The sequence below is a fragment of the Miniopterus schreibersii genome (genome assembly GCF_964146895.1).
Source record: "Miniopterus schreibersii genome assembly, chromosome: 9".
In the NCBI taxonomy this organism is placed as follows: Eukaryota; Metazoa; Chordata; class Mammalia; order Chiroptera; family Miniopteridae; genus Miniopterus; species Miniopterus schreibersii.
The window spans coordinates 11,863,808-11,891,080 of record NC_138118.1 but is presented as its reverse complement, the minus strand read 5'-3'; the positions used below and the strand labels follow the sequence as shown (position 1 = coordinate 11,891,080).

The 27,273-nt window shown below is 42.9% G+C and overlaps 1 protein-coding gene and 1 pseudogene across 14 annotated transcripts in view; both read left to right on the top strand.

Moving 5' to 3' along the window:
- The window catches only part of CALD1 (caldesmon 1), a 193,044-nt gene that overhangs the window by 108,003 nt on the left and 57,768 nt on the right, over nt 1-27,273 (top strand). The window contains exon 1 of one of the 13 annotated variants that reach the window (XM_081147965.1): nt 13,558-13,818. The exons of 10 other annotated variants lie outside the window; for them this stretch is intronic. In XM_081147965.1, coding sequence (XP_081004091.1) covers nt 13,766-13,818 — 53 coding nt within the window. In that variant the 5' untranslated portion in view covers nt 13,558-13,765. Of the gene's footprint in view, nt 1-13,557; nt 13,819-27,273 lie in introns of those variants that run through there. 2 more of the 13 variants (XM_081147972.1, XM_081147966.1) reach the window with 2 other exon arrangements.
- LOC308561984 (small ribosomal subunit protein eS1 pseudogene) lies at nt 25,780-26,612 on the top strand (annotated as a pseudogene). The gene has a single exon. The product of its transcript is annotated as a small ribosomal subunit protein eS1 pseudogene (transcript).

The window sequence follows — 27,273 nt, the reverse complement described above, 5'->3', positions numbered from 1 at the left end:
GTAAGTCTGAAGAAAGGCTAGGCCAGTAGAAGAGGTCTACATGAATGCCAAGTCTAAGACCAGGGTTGGCACTGAGCATCCAGGAGTGTCCAGATTAGATAGACCTTGCACCTCAGGGTTTGCTCAGTGCTGTGACATGATAAGTGTGCTCTCCACTGAGGGAGGTGTTTCCTCACCCCCTTAGCGTAGGTGAGATATTCACCTCCCTTTGCTCTGACTCCACACTCATGCTGCAGTCTCTAGTGACTGAGTCTTCCTGACATTCTGCCTTGGGGAATAGTGGTGCCCTGGTTGGGAAATGAGAGCTCTCCAGGCACTGAAGAGGGATCTATCTTAATTAATTGGCATTTATTGGTATTAATTGGCGTTCTGATGTATCCATCAGTCTCTTGTGAGTTTGTGAGCCAATCAGTCTCCCCAAGACCTGTCACCTTTAAGAACTCCCAAGATCCAGTTGCTGGTTCAGCAGACCTTCTAGATCCTGTACCATGATAAATACTCCAAATAAGGCCACTCCCTGGGAGCCTCTGGAAACACCAACTGGCCTTCTTGGGTATCTCTACCCATTGTTCCTTTTCAACCTAGACAACAGATGACAAGTACTCATTGAGCATCTGCTACATGCCAAACACTATTCTAAGATGTATCAGGTGCAAAAGAGGTGTTAGAAAATATCCCTGCCAGCAAAGTGTCATAATTTACTTTAGTGAGTGTACACATGAGCAATGAATAAATAAGACTCTGTGAATCCATTTATCTCTTTGTACCTACAGATAGATGTTATTATCATGTTCTGATTTGTGTGATCTGTTAATTACAAAATAGAACAGTACCTAACAAAGGGTCATTTATATTATATGAATAAAAAACACTACACCCAAAGTATCCAAAACATGTAATGGATTATCCCTCCAGCAATAAGAATAAATATATGCTTTTATCTAGGTCTGACTTCTCCAAAAAAGAAATCAATATTTATTTAGACATTATATGGTATAACAGGAGAAAAATGCAGATTTGATTCCAGATACAAAAGCCATGTGTAAATTTAATATCCACATACATAAAGTGAAAAACAGAAAATAAATTTATGATTGTGGAAATATTTGGATACTTTGAATAAGGTTGATTCGCATTGAGGATTCTATGGCTTCTGAACTAACACACTTCCTTTGAAGATCTGACCTTTTACCCTGCACTAAAAATATATTCTTAGCCCGACCGGGCATGGCTCAGCGGTTGAGCATCGACCTAGGATCCAGGCGATCGGGGTTCAATTCCTGGTCAGGGCACATGCCCGGGTTGCGGGCTTGATCAATGACTCTCATCATTGATGTTTCTATCTCTCTCTCTCCCTCTCCTTTCCTCTCTCTCTGAAATCAATAAAGATATATTTTTTAAATATATATATATATATATATATATATATATATATAGATATAGATATAGATATAGGTATATATAGATATATATATTCTTAGAGTCCCCATGATAGTTTCTTACTCAGCTTAATTGTATCTATAAACAAAAAAATCTGTATTCTAAGGTATATCACAAAGGCCTAGATTCAGTTTCCTATGGATAGAAATTATATCCTTCATATACATACACCTTTCCTAGAATTATTATTTTCACTGAGGCAGATCCAGGGTTATATAGACATACACCAGCAACCATTCATTCAAGAAACTGACATCAGAGTAGTACATCAGTTTTGAAGCATTGTTTTATGGTTTTATTTTTGAGGAGAAGGGGGGGAATTCACTCTTTAAAAAATTGTTTTTTCAAATACAGTTGACATCCAATATTATTTTATATTAGTTTCAGGTGTACAACCTAGTGGTTAAACAATTATAAAATTTATAAAGTAATCCCCCTGATAATTCTAGTACCCACCTGACACTATACTTAGTTATTACAATATTATTGACTATATTCCCTATGCTGTGCTTTACATCCCCATGACTGTTTTGTAACTACCAATTTGAAGTTTTTAATCCCTTCACTTTTTTGACTCAGCCCTATCTGGTAACCCTCAGTTTGTTCTCTGTACCTATGAGGCTATTTCTGTTATGTTTGTTCACTTATTTTGTTCTTTAGCTTCCCCATATAAGAGAAATCGTATGGTATTTGTCTTTCTCTGTCTGACTTATTTCACTTAGTATAATATCCTCTAGGTCCATCCATGTTGTTACAAATGGTAACATTACATTCTTTTTTATGGCTGAGTAATATTCTGTTATATACATGTACCACAGCTTCCCTATCCACTCATTTATTGATGGGCACTTGGGTTGCTTCCATATCTTGGCTGTTGTAAATAACACTGCAATAAACACAGAAGAGCATATATCTTTTCAAATTAGTGTTTTGGATTTCTTTGGATATATACCTAGAAGTGGATTTGCTAAGTCATAAGATAGTTCTCTTTTTGATTTTTTGAGGAACTTCCACACCATTTTCCATAGTGGCTCCACCAATTTACAATCCCACCGAGAGTACACAAGGGTTCCCTTTTCTCCACATCCTCACCAACACTTGTTTGTTGATTTATTGATGATAGCCATTTTGACAAGTATAAGGTGATATCTCATTGTGGATTTGATTTACATTTCTCTGATAATTAGTGCCAGTCAGGCTCTTTTTATGTCTGTTGGCCATCTGCATGTCCTGGTTAAAGAAGTGTCTGTTCAGGTTCTCTGCTCATTTTTTAATTAGGTTGTTTTTTTGGGTGTTGAGTTGTATGAGTTCTTTCTAAATTTTGGATATTAACTCCTTATCAGATGCACCATTGAAGAATATCTTCAGTAGGTTGTCATTTTGTTTTGTTGATGGTTTCCTTTGCTGTGCAAAATACTTTTTAGTTTGATGTAGTATCATGTTTATTTTTTCTTTTGTTTCTTTTGTTTCCCTTACCCAAGAAGATATAGCAGAAAACATATCACTAAGAGACATGTCTGAGAGTTTACTGCCTATGTTTTCTTCTAGGAGTTTTATGGTTCTCGGTCATATATTTAAGTCTTTAACTTGTTTTGAGTTTATTCTTGTATATGGTGTAAGAAGGTGGTCTAGTTTCATTTCTTTACATGTATCTGTCCAATTTTCGTATGGACTAGACTGTCTTTACCTCATTGTATGTTCTTGACTCCTTTGTCATAGATTAATTGACCATATTGGTGTAGGTTTATTCCTGGGCTCTCTGTTCTGTTCCACTGATCTATGAATCTGTTTTTATGCCAATATGATGCTGTTTTGATTACTATAGCCTTGTAGTATAGTTTAATATCAGATAGCATGATACCTCCAACTTTGTTCTTCTTCTCAAGATTGCTGTGGCCATTTGGGATCTTTTGTGGTTCCATATAAATTTTAGGATTGTTTGTTCTAGTTCTGTGAAAAGTGCCATTGGTATTTTGCATTGGATCTAAAGATTTCTTTGGATAGTATAGACATTCTAACAGTGCTATTTCTTCCTATCCATGAGCATGGTATGTGCTTACATTTATTTGTATCTTCTTCAGTTTCTTTCTTCAATGTCTTATAATTTTCTGAGTACAGGTCTTTTACTGCCTTGGTTAAATTTATTCCTAGGTATTCTTTGATGCAATTATAAATGGGATTGTTTTTAAATTTCTCTTCCTGATACTTAATTATTAGTGTATAAAAATGCAACCAGTCTCTGAATATTAAATTTGTACCCTGCTACTTTACCGAATTTATTTATCAGTTTAATAAGTTTTTTAGATGAATCTTTAGGGTTCTCTCTATATAGTATTGTGCCCTCTGCAAATAATGAGTTTCACTTCCTTTCTTATTTGGATGCCTTTTATTTCTTTTTCTTGTCTGATTGCTGTGGCTAGAACTTCCAACAGTATGTTGAATAAAAGTGGTGCAAGTGGGCAACCCTTGCCCCTGATCTTAAGGAAAACACTTTTAGCTTCTCCCCATTGAGTGTGATGTTAACTGTGGATTTGTCATATATGGCCTTTATTATGTTGGGGTATGTTTGCTCTGTTTCCACTCTGTTGAGAATTTTTATCATTAATTGGTCCTGGATTTTGTCAAGTGCTTTTTCTGCATCTCTTGATGACCATATGATTTTTATCCTTCATTTTGTTTTTTTGGTGTATCATGTTAATTGATTGCTGATATTGAACCAACTTTGCATCCCAGGAACAAAACCCACTTGATCATGGTGCATGATCTTTGTAATGTATTTCTGTATTTGGTTTGCTAATGTTTTGTTAAGGATTTTTGCAACATGTTCATCAGCGATATTGGCCTGTAACTTTCGCTTTTTGTAATATGTTTTTGGAATCAGGATAATAGTGGCCTCATAAAATAAGCTTGGGATCATTTCCTTCTCTTGAATTTTTTGGAATAGTTTGAGAAGGATAGGGATTAATCCTTTGAATGTTTGGTAAAATTCACCTGTGAAGCCGTCCCAGTCCAGAACTTTTGTTTGTTGACAGTTTTGATTATTCATCAGATTTTGTTGGCAGTAACCAATCTGTTCAGATTTTCTGTTTCTTTCTGATTCAATCCTAGAAGATTGTATGTTTCTAGGAATTTAGGAATGGGGGTCACTGAGGGAAAAGGCTACACCTGCAATACTTTCAACAATAAAGATAAACTTTAAAAAGGAATTTATTCATTTCTTCTAAATTGTCCAATTTATTGGTATATACTTGTCGGTAGTATTTTCTTATAATTTTTTCATATTTCTGTGGTATCAGTTGTTAATCTTTTTCATGTCTGATTTTATTTATTTTGGTCTCTCTCTCTCTCTCTCTCTCTCTCTCTCTGTCTCTCGCTCTTTTTTTTTTTTTTTTTTTTTTTTAATAAATCTAGTTAAAGAATGCCCTTTGTGTGTGCCTTCCTGTTGTAGATGAACATTGATTGCTGTTGGCATGTCAGTGGGTGGGATTGACACTCAAGCTGGCTGACTGTGAGGATTGGCCACAAACATAGCATAGGAGCTGTTGTGTGAGGTATGATTCACCCCAATGGGGTCTGGTGCCTGCCAGAACCTCCTTTTGGGTATGCCACTCATGGAGCCAATTGGGTGGTGCTCTGTTAGGTTCGGAAGCCGAGTGTATTGATTCTTGGGCCTCTTGGGAGGGACTCCAGTGTAGGTAATGCCAGATTCTTCCTGTGGCTGGCTTGGCACTACCTGTTAGAAGCTACAAAGCAATTTACAGTTGGTAGCTCACTTTGCTGGGCCTGGATGCATATTGGAAAGGCCACGATGTGAACTGAGGCCAGCTGCCACAGTACTACACCTGGGGTAGGTCAGCAAAAGCTGAAGGCACCTTGATACCTGACACTGCCTGCCAGTCCTCATAAGGCTCAGCTGCTGAAAGAGCCTCAGGCAGAATGTGAGTTGAGTGAGGCAGGGTCTTAGGAAGTCACCAGGGCAGGACAAGTGGAGTTCACCAGATTAATACAGATTCAGATTTGGCACCAGTTATGGGCCTGAGGCCACTCACCAAAAGTCTCAGGGTACATTGACTCTTTGTAGTGGGGTGGTGTCTCAAGGAGTTATCAGGGTGGAGCTAGTGGAGTTCACTAGGCTAACACAAATTCAGATTTGGTTGTGTGGGTGAAGAGCTCAATGTAGCGACAATGGCAACTGTCCCTCCAGCCCTCACCCTGAAGCCACACAACTCAGTTTCTCCCTGTACCTGTCTGACACCCCCTGAGCTTGGTGGAATTCTTAGAGTGTTTTTTAAGAAAGACTGTAGTGCAGGCCCAGGCTTGTTGTTGCTGAAAGAACCTCGGGCCATGTACAAGTTGGGTAGGGCTGGGTAGTCCTCAGGGTGGAGCTAGTGGAGCTCACAAAGCTAATGCAGAATCAGATTTGGGTGTTCAGGAAGAAGGCTCAACACAGAGACAATGGCAGCCATCCCTCCAGCCCTTGCCCCGAAGTCCCACAACTCCATTTCTCCCCGTGTGTCTCTGGAGCCCCTCGAGCCACTGTCCCTCCGCCTCCACAGGAGCTTAAGGTGAGTGCCTGCGATAGACAGTTTGTGTGCTGGTGTTTTAGGAAGATGCCTGGAGTTCCAGCAGCCTTCTGTCTCACCCAGATGGACAGAATTCCTGCTGATTTTTATAGCCAGATGTTATGTAGGCTCCTCTTCTCGACACTCATGTTCCAAGCTGGGGCATCTGGCGGGGGCTGTTACCCCTTGTACTTTAAGGGGCATCTCTACAGCTGAGATATTTCTTGGGATTCTCAACAGCCACAAGTGGGTTCGAGGCAAGCCAGTTTCCCATTTCCACCCCTCCTACCAGTCTCAACGTGACTTTTTCTTTATATCTTTAGTTATAGGTCTTCTGTTCAGCTAGTCTTCTGACAGTTATCCAGGTTGATTTTTCTATAACTTAGTTGTCATTTTCAATTTGTCATGGGAGGAAGTGAATGGAGTACCCACCTACTCCGCCACCTTGACCGCATCTCAAAGTTCACTTCTGTTTCATTGTATTAAAGATGTGTTTCAAGCTGGAGGGCAGAGGGGAGTTGGAGACATGATCCTTGTAAGATAGAAACCTTTCTCTCCAGAAAGAGAAAATAGTCCAGCTGGTTAAAAGCCCCAGATTTTCAATAGAGGTTAGTCCTGGCCAGTGTGGCTCAGTTGGTTGGGTGTCATCCTGTGCACTGAAAGGTTGCCTGTTGGATTCCTGGCCAGGGCACATGCCTGGTTGTGGGCTGGATCCCCAGTAGGGGTTTCACTCTCACATTGATGTTTCTCCCTCTCTCCCCACTTCCCTCTCCCTTTCTCTCTCTCTAAAAATATCTTTTTTAGAAAAAAAAAAAAATGAACTTAGACAGTAGACCTAAATAATTGTTGTAAAGGAGTTTAAGCAGAAATGGGGAGCCTCACCACAAGTTAGTTGGAGGGGCTGATTCATACCTGACAACACAACTATTGATCAATCGTATGCAAACGAGAGGGGGCTCAAACCTTCTTATCTGGTCTCCTAAGATGATAAGTTACAAAGAAATACCATCAAACCTAGGAAGACTTTCTAAAGGTGGGGCCAGACACTGGTTCTTACAGAATTACTGTAATTCAAAGGAACAAAAGATCTTGGCAAAAGGAGAAGGAATAGCTTTGTTGTGTAAGGGCAGAAAGCTTCAGGAAGTATCAGGCAACTGGGGGCAGATGCCAATAAACTTAACACGGAACATTCCGTTTGGGTAAATGTTGGGGTGTATTGCACTGATTGAAGGTCTGTGTTCCATTGCCAGTGGGGACAGAACTAGAGGTCGGGATATGGTCAAGGGGAAGAATTAGCAAAGGAATGCTGGGACTCACGGTTTGGCCCAGGGAAGGAAAAAATGCCCTCTTTTTAACTGAATGGCAGTATCAGGATCAGGTAAACCTGCATTTCACCTTGAAAAATACGGAAGCATCAGGACAGGGTGAAAGGACGTCTCACTCCCACACCCCCATCCTGATTCTTCCTAGAACCAAATACACACTGTGGTGGCATTGGTGGTGACCCCACTGGAGTGAGAGCAGATAGGGAAGGGGGTTGGATGGGAGCAGGTTCAGAACAGCACTGTCCAGGTGGGCAGGAGGAAAATGCTGGCCTAGAAGAGCACACAGGACACTGTGACTTGCAAAGTTTTTTTCTTCAGCTGCATGGTGAACACCCAGACATTTGTTATAGTTTCCTGATTCCTTTTAGTTAGTTTAAAAGATTTCAAAGTAAAATGTCATTTTTAAAAGGTACAGAAATCATATAGCTGTCACCCATTTATCTTCAATTAGAATCTGCCCATGGCTATCAACAGAATCACATATAATTCACACAAATAATACAATTCTTAGTGCTGCCTGCTCCTGCAGGACTACCACCCCATTCCCAGTGAAAAATGTTTTTGAAAAAGCCCTCTCTGGTTGCCTCTGGGAGTCTGTCTCACACCAGCTCACGAATGGCACACTCCACACCATGTGCAGTCTCCATGGCTTCCTACTGCTGGGCCCCTGCGGCAGTGAGGCCCTGGCCCCTCTCTGTCATGAAGTCATGTGCACGGAACCTTCCAGTGTCACTGAAACTGCCCAGGGGCGCACCTGACCCTGGGCCTCTGAGTCAGAGACACTGTCTCATGCCCTTGTGATACAACCTGTTGAGATTCCAAAGCAGCCATGCATTCCTTTCAGGCCTCCAGAATCCTGAAACCATGCTCTGCTCTGTATAGAAGTAGGAGTAGTGACCCTCTCCCCTGCTCTGTTTCTCTTGGTCACCTGGGCATCAAGGCTTGGCCTAGGCTCAGAAAAACCCTTGTGAAAACAGCCTCAGCTTCTCTGCAGCCCACGTTTCCTCAAGTCACAGACATGCAGTAATGGGGCTGGGCTGAGGGATCAATGCCAAGGCAAACAACTCCCCAAGCCCCCCTGCAAGTCATCTCCCTAGGCCCACCCACCACTCAGACACCCATGCCCAGATAGACCTCAATTCTAACGGTGGGCACAACTAAACTTGAGGCCAGGCCACCATTCACATCACTTAACCTCCCATTTCAACTCCATCACAGAAAAAACAATTAACTTGGTTGAGGCCATTATTTGCATGAAGCCATGGGCATTCATTCGTTTATGCAGCACGTATTAATGGAAGGCCTACAGCACCAGGTACTGTGCTCACAGGGGTGAGAGAGGATCACAGCGATGAGTGAGACATGACCCCTCCTCAAGGGGCTCAGAGCCTAGTAAGGGGAGACAAAAATATATAAACACAGTATTGGTGTAATCTAGTATCTTGAAATCTATGTCGCCTCAAATAGATAATTAGATTTCCCAGGTATTGAAATTCAGGGAGGGGCTCTTTGGAAGGTTTTTTTCTCCCTTTTGAAATCAGCTTTTGTGTTCCTGTTTTCTATTTATGTAACCAAGAGCTTAGTTAGACAAGACAAATGCAACACAGGGTATCCTGGAAGAGTGGGAAAATGGGCCTCTAAACAGTACGATGTTCTCCATACTAAAGGCAAATAACAACAAAAATAGCTTTACAGATAAATGCTAGAAATTGACTAATTAAGCAACAAATCTGGAAAAGAAGGGGGAAAACCGAATTAGCACAGAAATGAATGAATGATCTCTGTCAGAGACGCTGTTGGATATTAGGATGTGTTAACAGGAACGTGGCAGGCGGCACCGGGACTTCATGAAGGCACATGCAACCTTGGTCAAGCCTTTATTATGTCCAGTTTTGGTTTCTCATTTGAAGAGTTGTTATATTTCAGGTGATAGTAAAAGAATGGAAAATCGGCATTGGCATCTAGCCTAGAAAAGATGAGACTAAAGGATTACTTCATACCTGCGGTCCTCGTAGAGATACATGGATTCTAGTTCCACGGTGGGAAGTCTGGTTCTGTAGCAGAATAAATCAAGCATAAGAGTGACTAAACACTGTCACCTTGATCAGAGGGTGTCATCTTGAGGCGTAGTACTTTAGCTCTGCTGCTTTCAGGGTACGGTTGGCTCTCTAGCTTGAGTGAAATTTTTTTGGATGCATATCTTCCTTTAGGTCTGACCTTATCTTTGGATCTTCTGCAGCACTTAACTGGGTGACTTGCTGGGGGAACATGCTGGGACAAAGCGGTATGGACACCATCGTAGGGCAGATAGGAGAGTGTAGCAACCCAAGACATGTTACAGGCCTAGAGGAAGACCAGGCAAAGACTGGTTCAGAGAGTTTGTCAGCAGACGCCTTAAGGACCCTAGGGAAGGGAAGGGGTTGCCCGGGAAAATTAAGGTGAGGTGTAAATGATGATTTTTTCCATAGGAGTCCATCCATTCATTCCTCCACCCCCACCCAGCCCACCACATATTCCTAAAGGAACACACAGTGGGAACCACAAAGACGTTAGCCAAGAAGATGGGGAAGGACAGGAAGGAAAGACGAAAGAGAGGAGTCTGCCCTCTTCTGCAAAAGGAGATGGATGATAGGAGGAGTATTTCATGACAAGACTTCTTAGGAGGATCCATTAGGAAAGCAATATCATAGGACGCTATGAAGCATTATAATTGAAATGAATCTGCCCAGTGCCAGGATGCAGGGAAGGGAGTGGGGAGGGAGGGAGAAGTCTTCAGCTGTGGGAGGAAGACTATTAAGGGGCCAGGGAAAGGAAGAAAGGCTCTGCCTTCTGCCTGCCTATGTAGTTAACCCCTTCACCTCCATCTCTACTCACCCTGTGGTGAGCAGCTGTCTAGGCAAGATCTTTCCCTCATTCCAAGAGCAGAGCATCTATGGATTTCTTTATAAGAAAATTTTTCTTTAAAAGCCTTTAAAAAAAAACTTCCCTTTAAATTCCTTGAACTGTTGAGTAGGTTTTTTGGGGTTTAAGTTGAGTTTCTGTAGGAGGGAAGCAGCTCTGTGTGTGTGTGTGTGTGTGTGTGTGTGTGTGGGTGTGTGTGTGTGTGTTAAGTGCATGAGGGCACCTCCCACATACCTCTTTTTTCCCCAGGGAACTGCTCCAAGGTAGAAGCTGCTCTTAACCGCTGCAGACGGTAAAGTCTGGAACAGATCATGTGGCCCGGTCTCCTACCTCCATGAAGTAGTTATTTTTTAATCATATTTTATTAATGAAGGACCACCCCATGGTGGGAGCTATTTCTTTCTATTTCAATGACCTCCCTCAAACCTAGTTCACAATCTCTTTGGTGAAAAGTTAGACGAAGTCTCCAGACATGAAGGAAGGGTGCTATGAGTAATTGGAGAGTGGCCCAGACTCCCGTTTCCCCTTTAGTCAGAGTCCTGAAATGTCATATGTGTGACACCTACTATCTTGCTGCAGGATGACGGGCCCAGTTGTTCATGGTGCCAAAAGATGATCATTAATTCAGTTCTCAGAGATAGTTCTGGAAGCAGACTCTGAGCACCCGTTGGTGCTACACAATAGAAACACAGATGCCTGCCGGTCTCTGCAGGAACCGAACACTGTTCACAAATCCCCTTGCGGTATGTTCCTCCTAATCTCCCTTGCCTTGCCCTCCAGCCCCAGCCGGCCGGACCTCAGGGGGCCCCCTGGAAGCTGCACCCACTCCGGCCCACGCTCTATCTCGTGACACTTCTCTTCCTGCCTCTCTAATGCATCCAGTCCCCCTTCACTGGCCTTGTGCTCTCTCTGTTCCCCACTGGTGTCTGACCAGGTCCGAGACTCACTTCTCTCTTCACTCTTGTCATGTCAGTACCCTGCCCGGTAGCATGAGTTTTGACACCCTTGAGTTTTACCATCTCAAACTAAAAGACAGACAGCTACTTCCCAGATGCATTCACTCCGTCAATGACAAGGGGCCAACTAGGGTGTGTGTGACTTCCCTCTTCCATCCTTACAACTAGGAAAAAAGCTTTGGTGGAGAGCTTTATACAGCTGGCCATTAGCGTACTAAATGCCAGCATAGTAGCAGACGTTCCTGTGGGGGGGCGGGGGTGGGGGGAGAGTGAGAGAGGCTGTCCTGAAAGAACTACGGGATCTTATGAGCTTATTCTGAATATGCCCAAGCTACATTAGCCACCCCAGAATTGGACTGGGGGTGGGGGGAGAGGGAAATCAGGAAGTGAAGTGTATTCCCAAGCTCAAGAGAGTCCCATAAGCCGATGAAATAGGTAACCACAACCTTGGTGACTTAAAACAGCACAAATTGTTATCTACTGTTGTAAAGGTTGGAAGTCCAGCGCAGGTCTCGCTGGGCTATAATGAAGGTGTGGGCAGGGCTGCATTCCTCTCCGGAGGCTCCGGGGGAGAAGCCATTTCCTTGCCTTTCGAGCTTCTAAATTCTGCCACACTCCTGGGCTCTCTTGGCCGCCTCCCTCCGTCTTCAGCGCCAGCAACGGTTGTATCTCTCTGTCCATTCTCTTATAGTCCTGTCTCCCTCGGACCACAGCCGGAGAGGGTTCTCTGACTTTGAAGGCCTGTGTGATTACATTGAGCCCATCTGGATAATTCAGGACAATCTCTCCATCTCAAGGGCTTTGACTTACCACATCTAAAGTCCCTTTGGCCCTGTAAGGTACCACATTCACAAACTCAGGGCGTTGGGATGAATGTCTTTGGGAGGAGCATTATTCTGCCTGCCAGAGCAAGGCCCTGAATTTTTTGAAGGGAAAAAAAATTAAATGGGCAAAATTTGGTAGAAAAGAGAGTAGCAAAAATGCCCAGATCCATGTTTCTATCTCAGGTCTGTAGCAATAAACTCAGGTCAAGTCAGTGAGAGTGAGTGTGAGTGTGAGTGTGTCCCTGGTACTTAGTCCAATATGTTGAATGACAGTACACTGTATACATAATCAAAAAGATATGTAAATGGGTATGTGCATCATGATATATGGAAATAGTTAACTTTGAAGTTCATTAAACTGTATTTACTTTATAAATTATGACTGTGATGACAGCACAGTATTTAAATAGGAAAACAACCAAAATTTTCTCATTAGTTGAAGTGCAGAGAGCATTAACCTAATTAAATTAAACGTCTTTAAGTCGAGCACAAGAGCAGCTGCTGAAGTTCTGCTCCATCACATGAAGGAAATTGTTTAAATGCTCTGTGCCTCTGTGCCCTTGTTTGTGACACGAAGCTGTAGCTCTCAAAGATGCTTTTCATTCTATGAAGGGGTCCTCGATGTGTGAAGTTGATTGCTTCTCCTGTTCACCAAAAAACCATCTTAACCTTCCATTGTGAAGATCTGAGTTGTTCTCATTTGACAGAAAGCCAGCCCATAAGTAGCTCAGTGCCCCAGCACCAATCCATTCATTGCTTGTTAGAGATAAAGAAATGCATTCATAACTCAGACCGAGATGAGTGTCATCTCCAGATAGAGAGTCAACACCACACCATCCTCAGGGGCTAAAATTTGGTTGCTTTCCAAGCTGTTGCTGACCAGGCTCCCTTGTCCAGCTTGGCTAATGAGATCACCAGCAGAGTGCCATGGGTACAGTCTGGGCCACTATTGCAACATATGCTAGGCAGGCTGCCGCTCTCATTTCACTGAGGGGCATGAACACCAAACATTCCGTATAATTATCACCAACTGGGCAGTCTCTCTTCTTCCCTTTGCCTTTGCTTTGCATTTTTATATCATGCATCTTTCCCTGGAAAAGGGGATAAGAGGAGTTTCTCAGATTTGACTTCTCAGTGGGAACTGTTTGCTTTGGAAGCCACCTACACCAATGCTAATTGAGAACAGAGCTCAGAGGAGGGCCTGAGAACTGCACCCAGTGAACTTTTCGGTGGGCTGACTTCCGTTGATCTCTTCAGAATTGGATTGTGTATGCAAGTGACACCATGATCAACTATTTTCCACACAGATCCGTGTTTTTTCCCTTGACCAGTTCTCTTACCTTGGGATAATTATTTGTAATTAATCATATAAAGCCTTCATCATGAAAGCTACTGGGGATCCTGGCCCCTACTACGCAGTAATAACATTCTGGAAATCTCCAAGCAGTCAATGCCCTTTACCATCTAAACATGATGGGCCTCTATTAGAGACATTACAGTAAAAAATAACAATCAGCTCTCTGATGATCCTATGCTGAGGGAAAGGGTGGGGAGGAGTAGATTTGGCAGAGGACAAGCCCAGACTTTCGTCACAGGGACAGACCAAAAAGTGTTAACACAAAGGGAAACCACAGGAGCATCCTGCACTGGGCACTTCAGCCACAGATAACATGGCACCTCAGGGGGCCCGGCCCCCACCCTGACCACCCCAGAGGGTCTCAGCACCTCCAGCACCTCCGCCCCTTCCAGCTGCAGACATGCTCAGGGGATCCGGTTCGCAAGGAAGACGCAGCCTGGCCGTCCTCTCCCAGTGAGTGTTCACTTTGCCTCTCTGGCTTAATTCCTCCCCCTCCCCCTCACCGATTTTTTTTTTTTTTACAAAGGAATTGTTATTGTAAAGGAAAAAATTGTGTTTAATTGTGGGAGTGGGAGGAGAGAGGAGAAATCAGCAGGCAAAGGGAGGCGGCGAGTATGTAAGTGTCAGACCTGAGACTTTCTGGTCTAAACTTCTCCGCTGTCCTGATTGGTTTTCCTCCTTTCCATTTTTATGGGGTTTTGCAGACCTTGCAGGGGTTTATGCTAGGCACAGGGTTTCTCTACTCCAAATACCGACCCACAAAGCATTGTGTGTCTAAAGATCTGCTGTTAATTTAGACCTGAGCCCTCTGCTCAGAATGATCCATTTGCAGGACTCAGCTTTTGGCTAAAGCACACATTGCCCAATCCTTAAAGTCAACAGCCCAAAGCCCTTAATATACTGACCATCTGACTGTGACAGAGGGAGATTGAGAGCACATGCTATTGATCTGGGAATTGCTGAGATAACAGGCTCCAAGGTTTAGGATCATGAAACCCTGGAATGTTGAAGCTGGAAGGGGCCTCCAGGCTTGTTTGCTGCAATGCTCTCATTCTGTAGACAAGGAAAGGGAACCCAGAGCAGTAACTCAACTTACCCAAAGCCTGACAGCAGTCAGTGGTGAAGCCCCGTTTCTGTACTCACAGGCCAGGCACCTCCTCACACTGGCGCTTATGAGGTTCGAAAAAGGTACTGAGTCTTGGAAAAGGTGCCGCGCGAGAGTAAGAACACCAAGTGGCCTTTCAGTAAATCTTTCCTGTTTCTCAGAGTTTTGGCACTGATTCTGCCTGACAATTATTGTTCCAGTTGCTCCAGCATTTGTGCAACAGTTAATCAAATAAACAGAGGAACACAACAAGGTCCTGAAAACTAGCCCCACCAGTCTACTATATTAGCAGATCTCTTGGATAACCAGTTTCTGTAAGTGAGGTCAGCTCAAAGGGATTTGAGAGGTTATCTGTGACCACAAAGGGATCTGAGAGGTTATCTATGTCATTCAATGATTATCAAACTAGTTGGGGATTTTTGTTTGTTTTGGGGTTTCTTTTAGAAATTTAACGTTACAAGGAATTCTGTTCCATAAAAGAGGTGTTCTGTTAAATAGGTGGTTTTGGATCTAGAGCTCCTTGTCTCCACTACACTCCCCAGTCACTCCCTGTTGCTCACCCCCACCCCACTCCCCGGGGATCCCTTCTCTCCCCAAGCACCCTACCCACTCCACCAAAACTTCCTTGGAATCCTAGGTCTCCATGGAACAGTTCAGAAGCCACTGATCTTGTTTAATGCCTCCATTTCCCATGAGAAAACTGAGGCACATGGCGGGTGAAAGGCTTGCCCAGTGCTACACCACTGGTCAAAAACAGAGCCTGAAATGCTAGAAAAGGAGTGCTCTCGCTCTCTCTCTCTCTCTCTCTTTCTCTCTCTCTCTTCCTCATTCTGACTTTTTCCACTCCATCATGCCTGCAGTTCCATGGTTCTAGCAATTTACTTTCTCCATGTCTGTCTTACTCTTCTCCGCTCACTCTGTCATTTCCTGAATTTCAGCAGTTATTGCCTCCCACCTGGACAACTGCAGTTGCCTGTCATCTGGTCCCAGCCTCAGTCTCTCTCCTCTTTCAGATCCTGTCCCTGCTGCCCTTCCTTCCCCCACTGTTCTCAACAATCTGCCTTTAATGTTTCTTCCCATTCTGACCTCCCCGACCTCTGGCCACATCAGACCACTCATTGTTCCCCAAACTCATCAAGTACAAGCCAACTCCATTCCTTGGCTCCCTCGATTCCCTACATGGGGAACACCCCATGTGCCTCAGTTTCCTCATGGGAAATGGAGGCATTCAACAAGTTAGGTTTCTGAACTGTTCAGTGGAGAACTTGGATTCCAAGGAGGTTTGGGTAGAGTGGGTAGGGTCTGTGGGAGAGAAGGAATGGGGAGTGAGGCAGGGGTGAGCAATGGGGAGTGACTGGGGAGTGTGGGAGGGATGAGAAGCTCTACCTCAACTGTTCTGACTTCCTTCCTGTCCTTCAAGGCCCTGATCAAATGCTACCTTCCTCAGTTTCTCTTTTCTCTCTGTGCTAATAACCCTTGTCCATTCCCCTATTAGCCTTGTACTAAAGTTAGTGGCCAGCATGCCTTCTTCCCCCCCTAATAGATGGTAGTTCATTTGCAAGCAGGAACCATTCTGAATCTTTGAACCTTCCATTTCAGCATGGTGCTGATGCTCAAAATATCTTCTTTAAGTTTCTTGTTACTAGACAAACCAAGCAGCTCATCTAAGTTCACACTTTTCATTTGAGTCATTTGAACACACAAAGCCTCTACACCTTTTGCTTTGGAAGAAGTAGTAAGTTAAGTGCCAAAATAGGTGCCCCCAAAATGAATTCTAAATTCCTTTGCATTTCCATCAGATAATTGTCAATGTCATCCCCTACAGAGCAAGATTGGCAGTGTTTTGGGTTTTTTTTTAACGAGGCACATTAAAACTCCTGAATATCAAGACCTACACAGAGCCATCTAATCTTCAGAGGCAGGTGTGAATGGCTCTCCAGTTCTTTAGAATTTAAGAAGCTGCTTAATTTGTTCCTAATAAGATTAGACTACAGTCACTTGTAGTCTAATATTTTCACCGCTACTTTTCTCATTTCCCCAAAGCCTTAGTAAGCCTTCTTGAGTAAAGATTTTGGGTTTCTTGTAAATATTCATGCTTTAGTGTACTAACAGTTAAACTTCTCATAAACAAGTATGCTCTGATGTATCCTGAGAATGAAAACATTTTGTTTTTGTGTCACATTTTGAAACAAATGTGGAAGGGTATGTAAATTTTAAAACCATGGAATGAAAGAAACATAGAAAATAATTTAGTTCATCCAACTGTTTTCTGAGGAAACTAAGAGAAAAACATGGCAGGGAAATAAATGATTGGCACAATTATATAAGATTCAGCAGAAATGACAAAAGAAATGTACATAAAAATGTTCGGATTTGTAAAAAGTATAGGAATACCTGGATTATCCAATCTTATTGGGGAATGTAGCATGGCAGTTTTCCAGCATGCTAAATTTTGTAACAAGAAAGCAAAATTTATTGGGACAGCATGGCTGGAACTGGAGAGTATTATGCTAAGCGAAATAAGCCAGTCAGAGAAAGACAAGTATCACATGATCTCACTCATAGGTGGAATATAGTGAACAAAATAAACTGATGAACAAAATAGACCCAGAGACACACAAAAAAAAGAAAGAAACCAAATTTAATAAAAACTCTCTCCCTTCTTTAAAAAAGATATTACAACACATTTGAAATACTTTCCAATTGGTGAGGATTGTCAATATGAATATGCTTTTTAAATCATGCTATGAAACAGTGATACCTCCGTGGATAAGACTCCCATCCAAAAGCGGGTACAATTATTAAGGGATGTCCTCCCTCTTCTTATTTATGTCTCTTATCTCTTCTAATTCCTATTAAAGTACCTGCCTCCAGCACCACTCTCTGTTCTGCTGTAGCCAAGGATATCAATAAACCCCATTCATTAGAATTGTGTTCAAAGTAAAAGTCAATAGTCCAGGTAGAGGGGCAGTGAGGGGCCTTCTCTCCTACAAAGTAAAGGGCAAGTGCATTTGGGGACTCTTGGTTTACATACCAAACTGACCATTTTTGCTCACTTTGAGGTTCAAAGATTGGTTTTAAAGGATTGACTTTTTTGGGTCTCTTATCTGGTGAAGGGTGAAATTACTACTTGCTATTTATGGATGAAAAATAAGAAAGAGTGGCAGAGAAATAGGTCATTGTGCTTTGCATACATTGGGCACTCTATAAATAATATCGTTGAATTGCTCCTGCAGTGGCGACACCAAATCCTTACGTTAATGGTCTCGACTTTCTACGTGTGTCTTCCTGGCCACCCGGCCACAATCACACTGGCTAGGTAGTTGGTGGCCCCCAGGCCCTTCCCTCCTTATTGATGCTATGGGAGTTGCTCGTTTCTCTCTCCCTCTCCTTACCTTTGACCAATGCCTATCCTTGAAATGAGCCGTGACTTTATGCCGTTCTCACATCTCTCCCAGCCCATCAAGGATGGCTTTGCAGCTGCAGGTCTAACCACAGCAAGAGGAGTGGGGGATGGAGAGGTGCTCCTCTGCCATCTGGAGGCTAATTTGCTCCTGGCCTTCTTCACTGGACCACTGAGGATGTGTTTTTCCCATAAACAGTACAGCTTCAGTTCTCAGTGCTAGCTTCAGATGTATCTTGGGTCTAAAAAGGTGCTTGTGGGCTGGCCCGAGATCCCAACTGCCATATGTAATGATGTTTGAAGTTCCAAAAACTAATTTGCAAATTAAGGTTTTGGAAACAAACTTTTCATAAATGCAGGACTGCTTGGTATCGTTTCCAAGCCTAACTGAATTTTTTAAGAGGAGCCTTAAAAAAATGCTGTAAACCTCACTCATTTCTATGCATCCATTCAACAAATATTCATGAAGGCTTCTCCTGTGCCAGCTAGTGCTGCTGGACTAGGCACTAAGAACATAAAAAAGATAAAACACAGGCTCCAGCTTTAAGATTCTCTAGTCTTTTAACCTCTCACCCATTGCAGGCATCTTTCTTCCGCCCTCCCCCCACCCACACCCACACCCACCACCCAGCATCCCTCCCTCCACTTAGGGCTATGGCTGCTCTCAGACCCGATGCCGCCACCTGATCAAGCATTAGCTGCTTCAGTCTTGTCCTGTTTTCTTTTTTCCTCTGATCCCCTGAAAGAGATGCAAGTTTCTTTGAACTTATACTTAAGTTAAAATAACCTTAAATTTAATAAACTCAAATTTGTTTTGTGACTCAGTATCATATATATATACACATATACATATGTATTTGAAACAAGTATTTCACGAAACGGTGCTCACTCTTGCTACGTACAATGCCCCCTGATATTTTTTATGTTGTACTACATATTCTGTTTTAGCTTTATCATTAAAGTATACAATGTGATGGTTTGATATATCTAGACCCTGTGAAAGGATTCCCACCATCGAGTTAACTAACACATCCGTCACCTCCCATATTTACATCTTTCTTTCCCTTTCTTCTTTCTTTCTTTCTTTCTTTCTTTCCTTCCTTCCTTCCTTCCTTCCTTCTTTCTTTCTTTCTTTCTTTCTTTCTTTCTTTCTTTCTTTCTTTCTTTCTTTCTTTCTTTCTTTCTTTCTTTCTTTACCTTTCTTTCTCTTTTGGTAAGAACACTTAACTTCTAGGCTCTCAGCACATCCCAGTGATATAATAAAGTGTTATCAGCTATAGCCACCATGCTGTACATTAGATCCTCAGACTTATAACTGAAAGTTTGTACCGTTTTACCAGCCTCTCCCTATTTCCCCCAAACCCCAACCCCTGGCAAACACCATTCTAGTCTGACATTTTTATTTTTAATTCTACATATAAGTGGTACCATACAGTATCTGTTTTTCTCTATCTGGCTTTTTTCACGTAGCATAATGCCCTCTAGATTCACCCGTGTTGCAAATGGCAGGATTTCATTCTTTTATAAGGTTGAATAATATTCCATCATATATATTAAAATATGTATATATTTGTATATGTATATATTATGTATGTATATGCGTATATATACATTTTTTTAAATTCATCTGTTGACGGACTTGTAGTTTGCTTCCATACCTTGGCTATTGTGAACTATGCTACAATAATGTGGGAGTATAGATATCTTTTTGATTTAGTTTCCTGCCCTCTGATATCTGTATTTTCTTTATTTCATTAAAAAATGGTGGTCATAACCTACTAAAGAGATTCCAGGAGCTGCGAACTGAAGTTTGAAAACCACTGAGCATACTGCGTAATCTAGGTGCCCTGGCCCCTGCCTTCAGAGCAGCTTAGGAAGCTCCACTGGCTGGTGGGCACCCTGGCTGCCTGCTCAGGGGTCAGCCCTGAGGTTCAAGCCTTTCTTGTAGAAATCAGAGGGTCTGGATTCTGGCCTGGTTCCTTTATTAATCAGCACCGGGATCTCCAGGAAGCCATTCATCTTCCTGCAGCACAGCTGTAAACTAGAGAGGCTCATGCCTGTTTGGTGTCACTTGCAGTGTGGCAAGGCCATCCACTAAAATGACATGCATCCAAGTATATGGGAAAATGTTAAGTGCAAGACAAATGCACATCGTTATTAAAGAGCCTTATTTTTATAATTAAAATTTAATATCAGAGGAACAACTTAGAACATTAGTTTTTGCTAAGTTGGGAAAAGATCTTGCATGGGCTATAATATTATGTAGCTTCGTAAATAAAAATCTCAGAGTGGCATTTGTTTGTGATGTCGTAACTAGGTTTTGTGTTTAAGAAGCTCAGCCAGGCCATCCTCACTCTTCTGCCCTTAAATACTTTTTCTGGTTATAAAACCAGGGAAGCAAGTAGGTGGTCAGTGAGTTTTCACTCATGAGCCCATTTGGAAGGAGTATGCTTTGCCTGATAGTATCTGCTCTCGCTCACTGGATTTATAAACACTAATTCCCACTGTTTTGAAGACTACTTTTTATTAAAAACAACTGACATTAAGCAAAAGTAACCAGTAAAGGAGATACTTTTATTAAGATGCATAAACTTCTAGAGAAAATATGCCACTTTTCTCATTGATCTTTTACTTTTCTTTATAACTTTATTGTAAACCTCATGTCACACAAACATTGATTAGAATATTTCCTTCAAGTCCTAAACTTCCTACATAGGGCCTGGTATTTTTGTGTGTTTTTTTTAAGAGAGAGAGGAAGGGAGATGGAGAGAGAGAGAGAGAGAGACATCAATATGAGAGAGAAACATCGATTGGCTGCCTCCGGCATGCACCCCAACCTGGGATCGTGCCCGCAACCTTGGCATGTGCCCTGACCAGGAATTGAACTGATGACCTTTTGGTGCACAGAACAACAATCAGCTGAGTCATACCAGCCAGGTTGGGCTTGGTATTTTTGTCTGATATTTTCTCTGCTGATGAACTCCTACTTAGGGCCTAACCCACACTAGACATTTATCTCTGAGGCTAGCTCTACCTGCTACATTAGCTCTCCGTGTCTTTTCTTTACCTTTCCATGATTTTCTGATCCTTACAAGGAATGTCTACACTCACCTTTTCTAGAATGTGATTCTCCAGATCACTCCCTTTGTAGGTAACAGGTAATATAAGGTAATAATACAGTAAAATAGAGACTATATTAACCCCAAAGAGAAGGAAATAAATTTGCCACTTTCGCTCTTTAAAGAGTGAAAACATTCTTTACGCAGGTCATCAATACCCCACCAAAGGCCACAGCTCATAACTACCCTGCATAGTTTCCAGAGGAAAATACATAAAAAGAGTAAAATTCAAGTAGTTTTTAAAACCTAGCTTTAATGCTATTTCATGACATTTGTAGCTTTTGTGTAGATAATTTCCACAGCTATTTAATAAGTAGTTATGATATGCCTAAGAACTTAACTGAAAAAGACTGTGCTCATGCAACATGAGTCAGTAATTGAGGTGGGGGGTAGGTACACTGACCCTTTGGAGCAGAAGCAAGGGCTTTAAAGAGGAACCCAGCGCTCACCTCTGCCGTCTCTCAGTCTTGCAGTAGCCTTTCTGGAGCGAAGTAGCCTGCTGGTTGGAAAGGGGGTCTCAATACTCCTTCTATTGGCCAGACCCACCTTTCAGAGCACAAAGCGAGCACATTCCTGGCAGGTGAGAAACCAGCGCCAGATACCCTGACTCCAGCACCTGCATTTAGACACCCCTCATGAACAAGTGTGTAGCCTTGAGCAGGCCATTTAATTTTTCTGCCTAAGTTTCCTTATCTGGAAGAAACAAGTAATAGTACCTGTCTTGCAGGTTTAGTGAACACTGAAGGAACGAGCTGGGCGAACACGTGTAAACCACGGTGGATGTTAAATCAGTGTCACATTTTCTACCTTTTCCTTCCTTCTTCAGTCCCCTTCCTAAGGACCCCAGAAGAGACAAGGCTTCCTGCCTTACGCTGACAAAGCAACTGATGCTGGGCAAAAGGTGGCTAAATTCAGTTTGTGATTGACACGTATCCATTGAAACATCCATCCACTTTAGAAAAATCAGAGGAGCTCTTCTCAGATTTTCAGTTGTTCCATTTACTTACTGCTTAAAAAAGATAGCCCGTGCAGCTAACTCTGAAGTTGAATGAAACTTGAAAAAAAAATGGACTTGAAAAAAAAATACAGAATTAGTACTTTTTGTAGTTGGCCTAAACCAGATACATTGTGAAGGAGGGTGTAGTAAGAAAGAAGTAAGGGTTTGTTTGCCAGAGATTTGGATGCCACCGATCTTTAATCAATCTTGACTGGTGAGTAGAGTGTAAATTCAGGATACTGATCTCAAACTCCAGATAAACTTGGATTCAGATTCTAGTCACCTCATCTGATTAACGTTTGCCCTTGAGCAAATTACTGACTTTCACTGGGTTTGTTAGTTTATTTATCTGCAAAAAGAGGAAAACGTATGTAAAGTGGTTATAGCACAGTGCCTGGCACTTAGTAAGTGCTCAAAGGGGTGTTGGGGAGATGGTGATTAACTATGGTAATGTTGGGGAGATGGTGATTAACTATGGTAATTACTGGCGTGAACTGCGGGCCTGGGGGGTGAATCCCAGGTAGCTTTCGGCTAATCACAAAAGCATGAAGGACTGCGGAGAGTCTATTAATTTCCTAGGGCTGCTGTAACAAACTACTGCAAACTGGGGGACTTAGAACAACAGAAACTTATGTCTCACAATTCTAGATGCTACAAGTCTGAAGTCAGGGTGTCAACAGGGCCATGCTCCCTCTGGGTCCTGCAAGGAGAGCATCCTTCCTTGCCTCTTCCAGATCCTGGCAGTCCTAGATGTCCCTTGGTTTGTGGCAGCGTTGCTCCAATACTTCCATTACTTCACACGACAGTCTCCCTACTTCTCTTCATATCATCTTCCCTCCGTGTGTCTGTCTCTGTGTCCAAATCTTCCCCTTGTATAAGGACACTAGTCATATTGGACTAGGCTCCACCCTAACGACCTCATCTTAACTCTGTTACATCTGTAAAGATCTTATTTCCAAATAGGTCACATCCTGAGGTACTAGAGGTTACGACCTCAACATATTTTTGGAGAGGGCACAATTCAACCCACAGTATGAGCACAGAGACTCCATAGAATTCAATGCAACAAACCTGGCCCTCACCTCTACATTTTAGTTTCCCAAGGTCTCCACATGCTGGGCAAGCCTTATGCATCCTGGGGAGGCCTAACGTGAAATGTTATTCTGATATGAGTTAGGTAAATAGTGAGCACGTCTTAGTCACAAAAGCTCCTTAGACTCAGGCACAGGCAGGGACTATTCTTTTAACCTCACAGAGCAGAGGACACCCAGGAGGTATGTACAATCTCTACTCATCCCCAGGGAAACAGCCTCGAACTCATAGACTGAACCGCCCCAGCTCTAGGAGGTAGTATCATGGGGAAGATTTGTCTTCCACTTGCTCTCCCTCCCCTATATACATTTTAAAATTTCTGATGTCACTTAAACATTGAATTTGACCTAGGGAAGCAGTATGCGTCTGTCTCTCCCAAAGATTTACGGGCTGGGAGGGCGATCTGCGGGACATTCCTTCTACCTAGAGAATGGAGGCTCTGTCACCGCTGCCCCTGGGAGCCTGAGAAGGGTGGAGTTTTATGAGCCCATCTCGGAGCTTCGGGTAAATCTCCAGCCAAGATCCCCAGATGCCAAAGAAGCAAAGGAGCACGGCGAAGGTGAAAGCAGAGCGTAGGAGAGAATTAATGTACGTGTTACAACAGAAGGTATCGTCATAAATCACACGGGCTGCTGGTTCAGTGTCATGAACCTCTCACCTAAATAGGCAGTGGAAGGTGCTAGAGGTTGTCGGAAAATATTGTATTCATGATGTAGAACCATTCGATCCTTAAATTGACCACTGTGTTAGTCTCGGAGGGCAGCGGTAACAAAGTCCTACGTACCTCCCGGGTATCTGACAATAACAGGCAGGGTTGTTTCTTCCCGAAGGCTGTCCATGGCCCTCTCCTGGCTTCTGGTGGCTTGCTGGCCGTCTGCAGCGGTCCTGCCTGCAGACTCGTCACTCCAACCCTCCACCGGCCGTGTTTTCCTGTCTCTTCCCGTAGTCTCCCCTCCACGTATGTCTCTTTCTGTGCCCAAATTTCCCCCTTCCTATAAGGACACCAGTCATATTGGAAGAGGGCCTCCCCTAATGACCTCATCATAACTTGGTTACCTCTAGAAAGGCCTTATTTCCAAATAAGATCGCATTCTGAGGTCCCTGGAGTGAGGTTGTCAGCATATCATTTTTAGAGGATCCAATTCAACCCACAACGAGTACCGAAAGATTTCAAGCGCTTTAACATCACATTTCGTGGTTTAATTCATAAGCAGTAAGTGGAATAATTTTCTAGTGCAATCAGAATGCCCGCCGGCTGAAAGAGCTTGGGACAGTGGGGAGGCCTGTCTACGGCCGCGCCAGTGAGAGTCAGACCAACTCCATGCATAGAGCTCTGACCCGCCAATTCTCCACTAAGTCTGGGTGTTAAGCCAGCCCCAACGAAGGACAGGAAAGGGGACAGTCCTCTTCCACCAGGACACGTGCATTTCCCAGCATGGGAAGATAGGCTGTCTGATGATAAATTTCCATCTACATTTTAACGAGAGGTGATATGGAGTAAGAGAGAGACAGAGACAATGAGAGATAAACAGCATTGCAATTCTGGGAATTTTTGGCTGCAACTCCCCCCATCCCTAACTATTCCCCAAAAAAGAAAGACCTAGAAAAAGTCATCAACAAAGCAGAGGAAAAAATAAGGGCACACCAACGAAAGATAAGAATTTTTCTACATTTATTCTGCATTTCTCAGGCTTCTCTGGTGTTAATATTTTCAATGAAAAGGAATTTAAGATCCTTGAGGCAGAAAAACTTGTAGTGCCCAATTCTTGCCTTCACCTTTGGAAAGAGCAGCATGCCTTGGAAGTATTTCCCATGTGATGAGGAGGAGGGAGAGGAGGGAGATCATAAAAATAATGATAATAATAAAAATGGTTAATACTCATGTCGTACTTACTATGTGCCGAACAGTGTTCTAAGTGCTTTGCAAATATTAGTTCACTCCACCCTTCAACAACACTACAAGTACCACCACATCCATTCTACAGATGAGGGAAGTGAGGCCGGGGAGGTTGACTGACTGGCCCCCCTCCTCCCTGCCTGGGTGTGTGTGTTGACTGGCTCCTGGCTCCAGGCCTGCTCCAGGCTAGCTTCTGGTAGCTCCCTCACTCCCTCCAGCTTAACACTTAACGGATGTTACTCCCTCCCTGTGCTTTCACGGCTCTCACCTCTGGTCTCTGAGTGGGAGAATCTGGCAGCAATTATAATATGACATCAGATCCTGCTTGATGAGCAAGCTTCCCCTCCTGGCAGCACAGGGCTAAGGAGGGTGAGAGGAGGGTCTGGAGAGGGTCTTTGAACTTTCGTGACTCATTACCTTAAATAACCAGTGCAGGGGACTAAATACTGCTTTACGGGCCCTACGAAGAGGCAATGAGTGTACTTCTTCCCCCGTGGGAGAGCCGGACTTCCACAGAACCAGCAACTCCTCTCATTTCTTGTGAATAATGTCACATGACTTTATGTCAATTAAAAGAAAATAAACTCTTTGAATAATTTTGAACTTCTGCATATCTTAACTTTTGACTTCTGTCAAAGTCAAAGACATGAGACATGGGAAGAAATAGATATGCTATGTTGTAGCGCTACAAACAGCCTAGACTTTGGAGTCAGCCACGTGGTAGCTAAAGTCCTAGGTATGTAATCCTGGTCAAGTGATTTGTGCCGGGTTTGCTCATCCAGACTAAAAATAAGAATAATCATGTCTAAAAAGGGAGGCAGGAAGGAAGTGGTTGATCCATTTTCTAAGAAATACTGGTATGATGTGAAAGGACCAGCTATGTTCTACAGAAGAACTATTGGAAAAACACTAGTCACGTGAATTTAAGGAACCAAAAATCGCATCTCAAGGGTCATGTTTTTGAAGTGAGCCTAGCTGATCTGCAGAAGGATGAGGTTGCATTTAGAAAATTCAAGCTAAGCACTGCGGATGTTCAGGGCAAAAAAACTGCCTGAGTCACTTCCATGGCATGATTCTTCCCCGTGAAGACAAAATGCGTTCTATGGTCAAAAATGGCAGACCATGATTGAAGCTCATGTTAATGGCAAGACCACCCATGGTTATGTGCTTCGTCCGTTCTATGTTGGTTTACTAAAAAACACAACCATCAGATTCAGATGACGCTCAGCATCAACAGGTTCACCAAATCCAGAAGAGAGTGAAGGAAATCATGACCCGAGAGGTGCAGACAGAAGACTGGAAAGAAGTGATTAATAAATTGATTCTAGATAGCATTGGGAAAGACATGGAAAAGGCTGGCCGCTCTATTTATCTGCCCCGTGATGTCTTTGTTAGAAAGTCAAAATGCTGAAGAAGCCCAGGCTTGAACTGGGGAAACTCATGGTGAAGGCAGCAGTTCTGGGAAAGCTCCTGGGGATGAGACAGGTGCTAAAGTTGAACGGGCTGATGGAAATGAGCCCCAGCCCAAGAATCTGTTTAAAATTCAGACTTTAAATGGTGACAAATTAAAAAATCCTATTTGTGGGGAGGAGAAAAGAAGAGCCATGTCTATTCAATGCTACTGTAAGGATTAGATGAGATGTGTTCTGCCTGTTGCCTGGCACCTAAGAAGTACTGCTCAAATGGGAGTTATGGCCATTAAATAAGCATCCTTGTCGTTTTAAACAACTTGTTTGTTTGCTTCACTCATTCAAAGTCAAGGTTGGCTGGTCTGGTACATTCCCCTTTTATTATTATTTTTAATCACCAGTGTTATTGTTTATTTTTAAATAGTGGCTGTTGTGTTTGACTTTTTAGCTTTTGAAAAGTTACCTACAACTTGAACAAGGAGTTAGAGTTAGTTGTTAGCAGCAACCGAACCCCAGAGGAGTGACTTGAGTTCTGGGGCCTCCCACAGTCTCCCAGGGAACCAAACAGCCTTCATTTGGAGGAGCCTGGGGAACTTGAAGACTTAAATTCTCTCTGGTAGTTTCAGAGCTCCTTGTCTGAGCTGAACCACATTTTATGACATCCTTGAGATGGGCAAGAGCACCGGTCAGAAAAGCTCCAAATTCTATTGATGTCCTGGCTGCAAATCACCCAGCTCCACTGAGCCTACTTCTTCAGCTGTGAAGTAGGACTGATAATAGTGTCTATCTCACTGTATTCCTAGCAATCAAATTAGAGCATGCCCATGATGGAAGTGTTTTGTAAATTCTAGAAAGTTAGAATTGTTACCTGTTATTGCTTGAATGG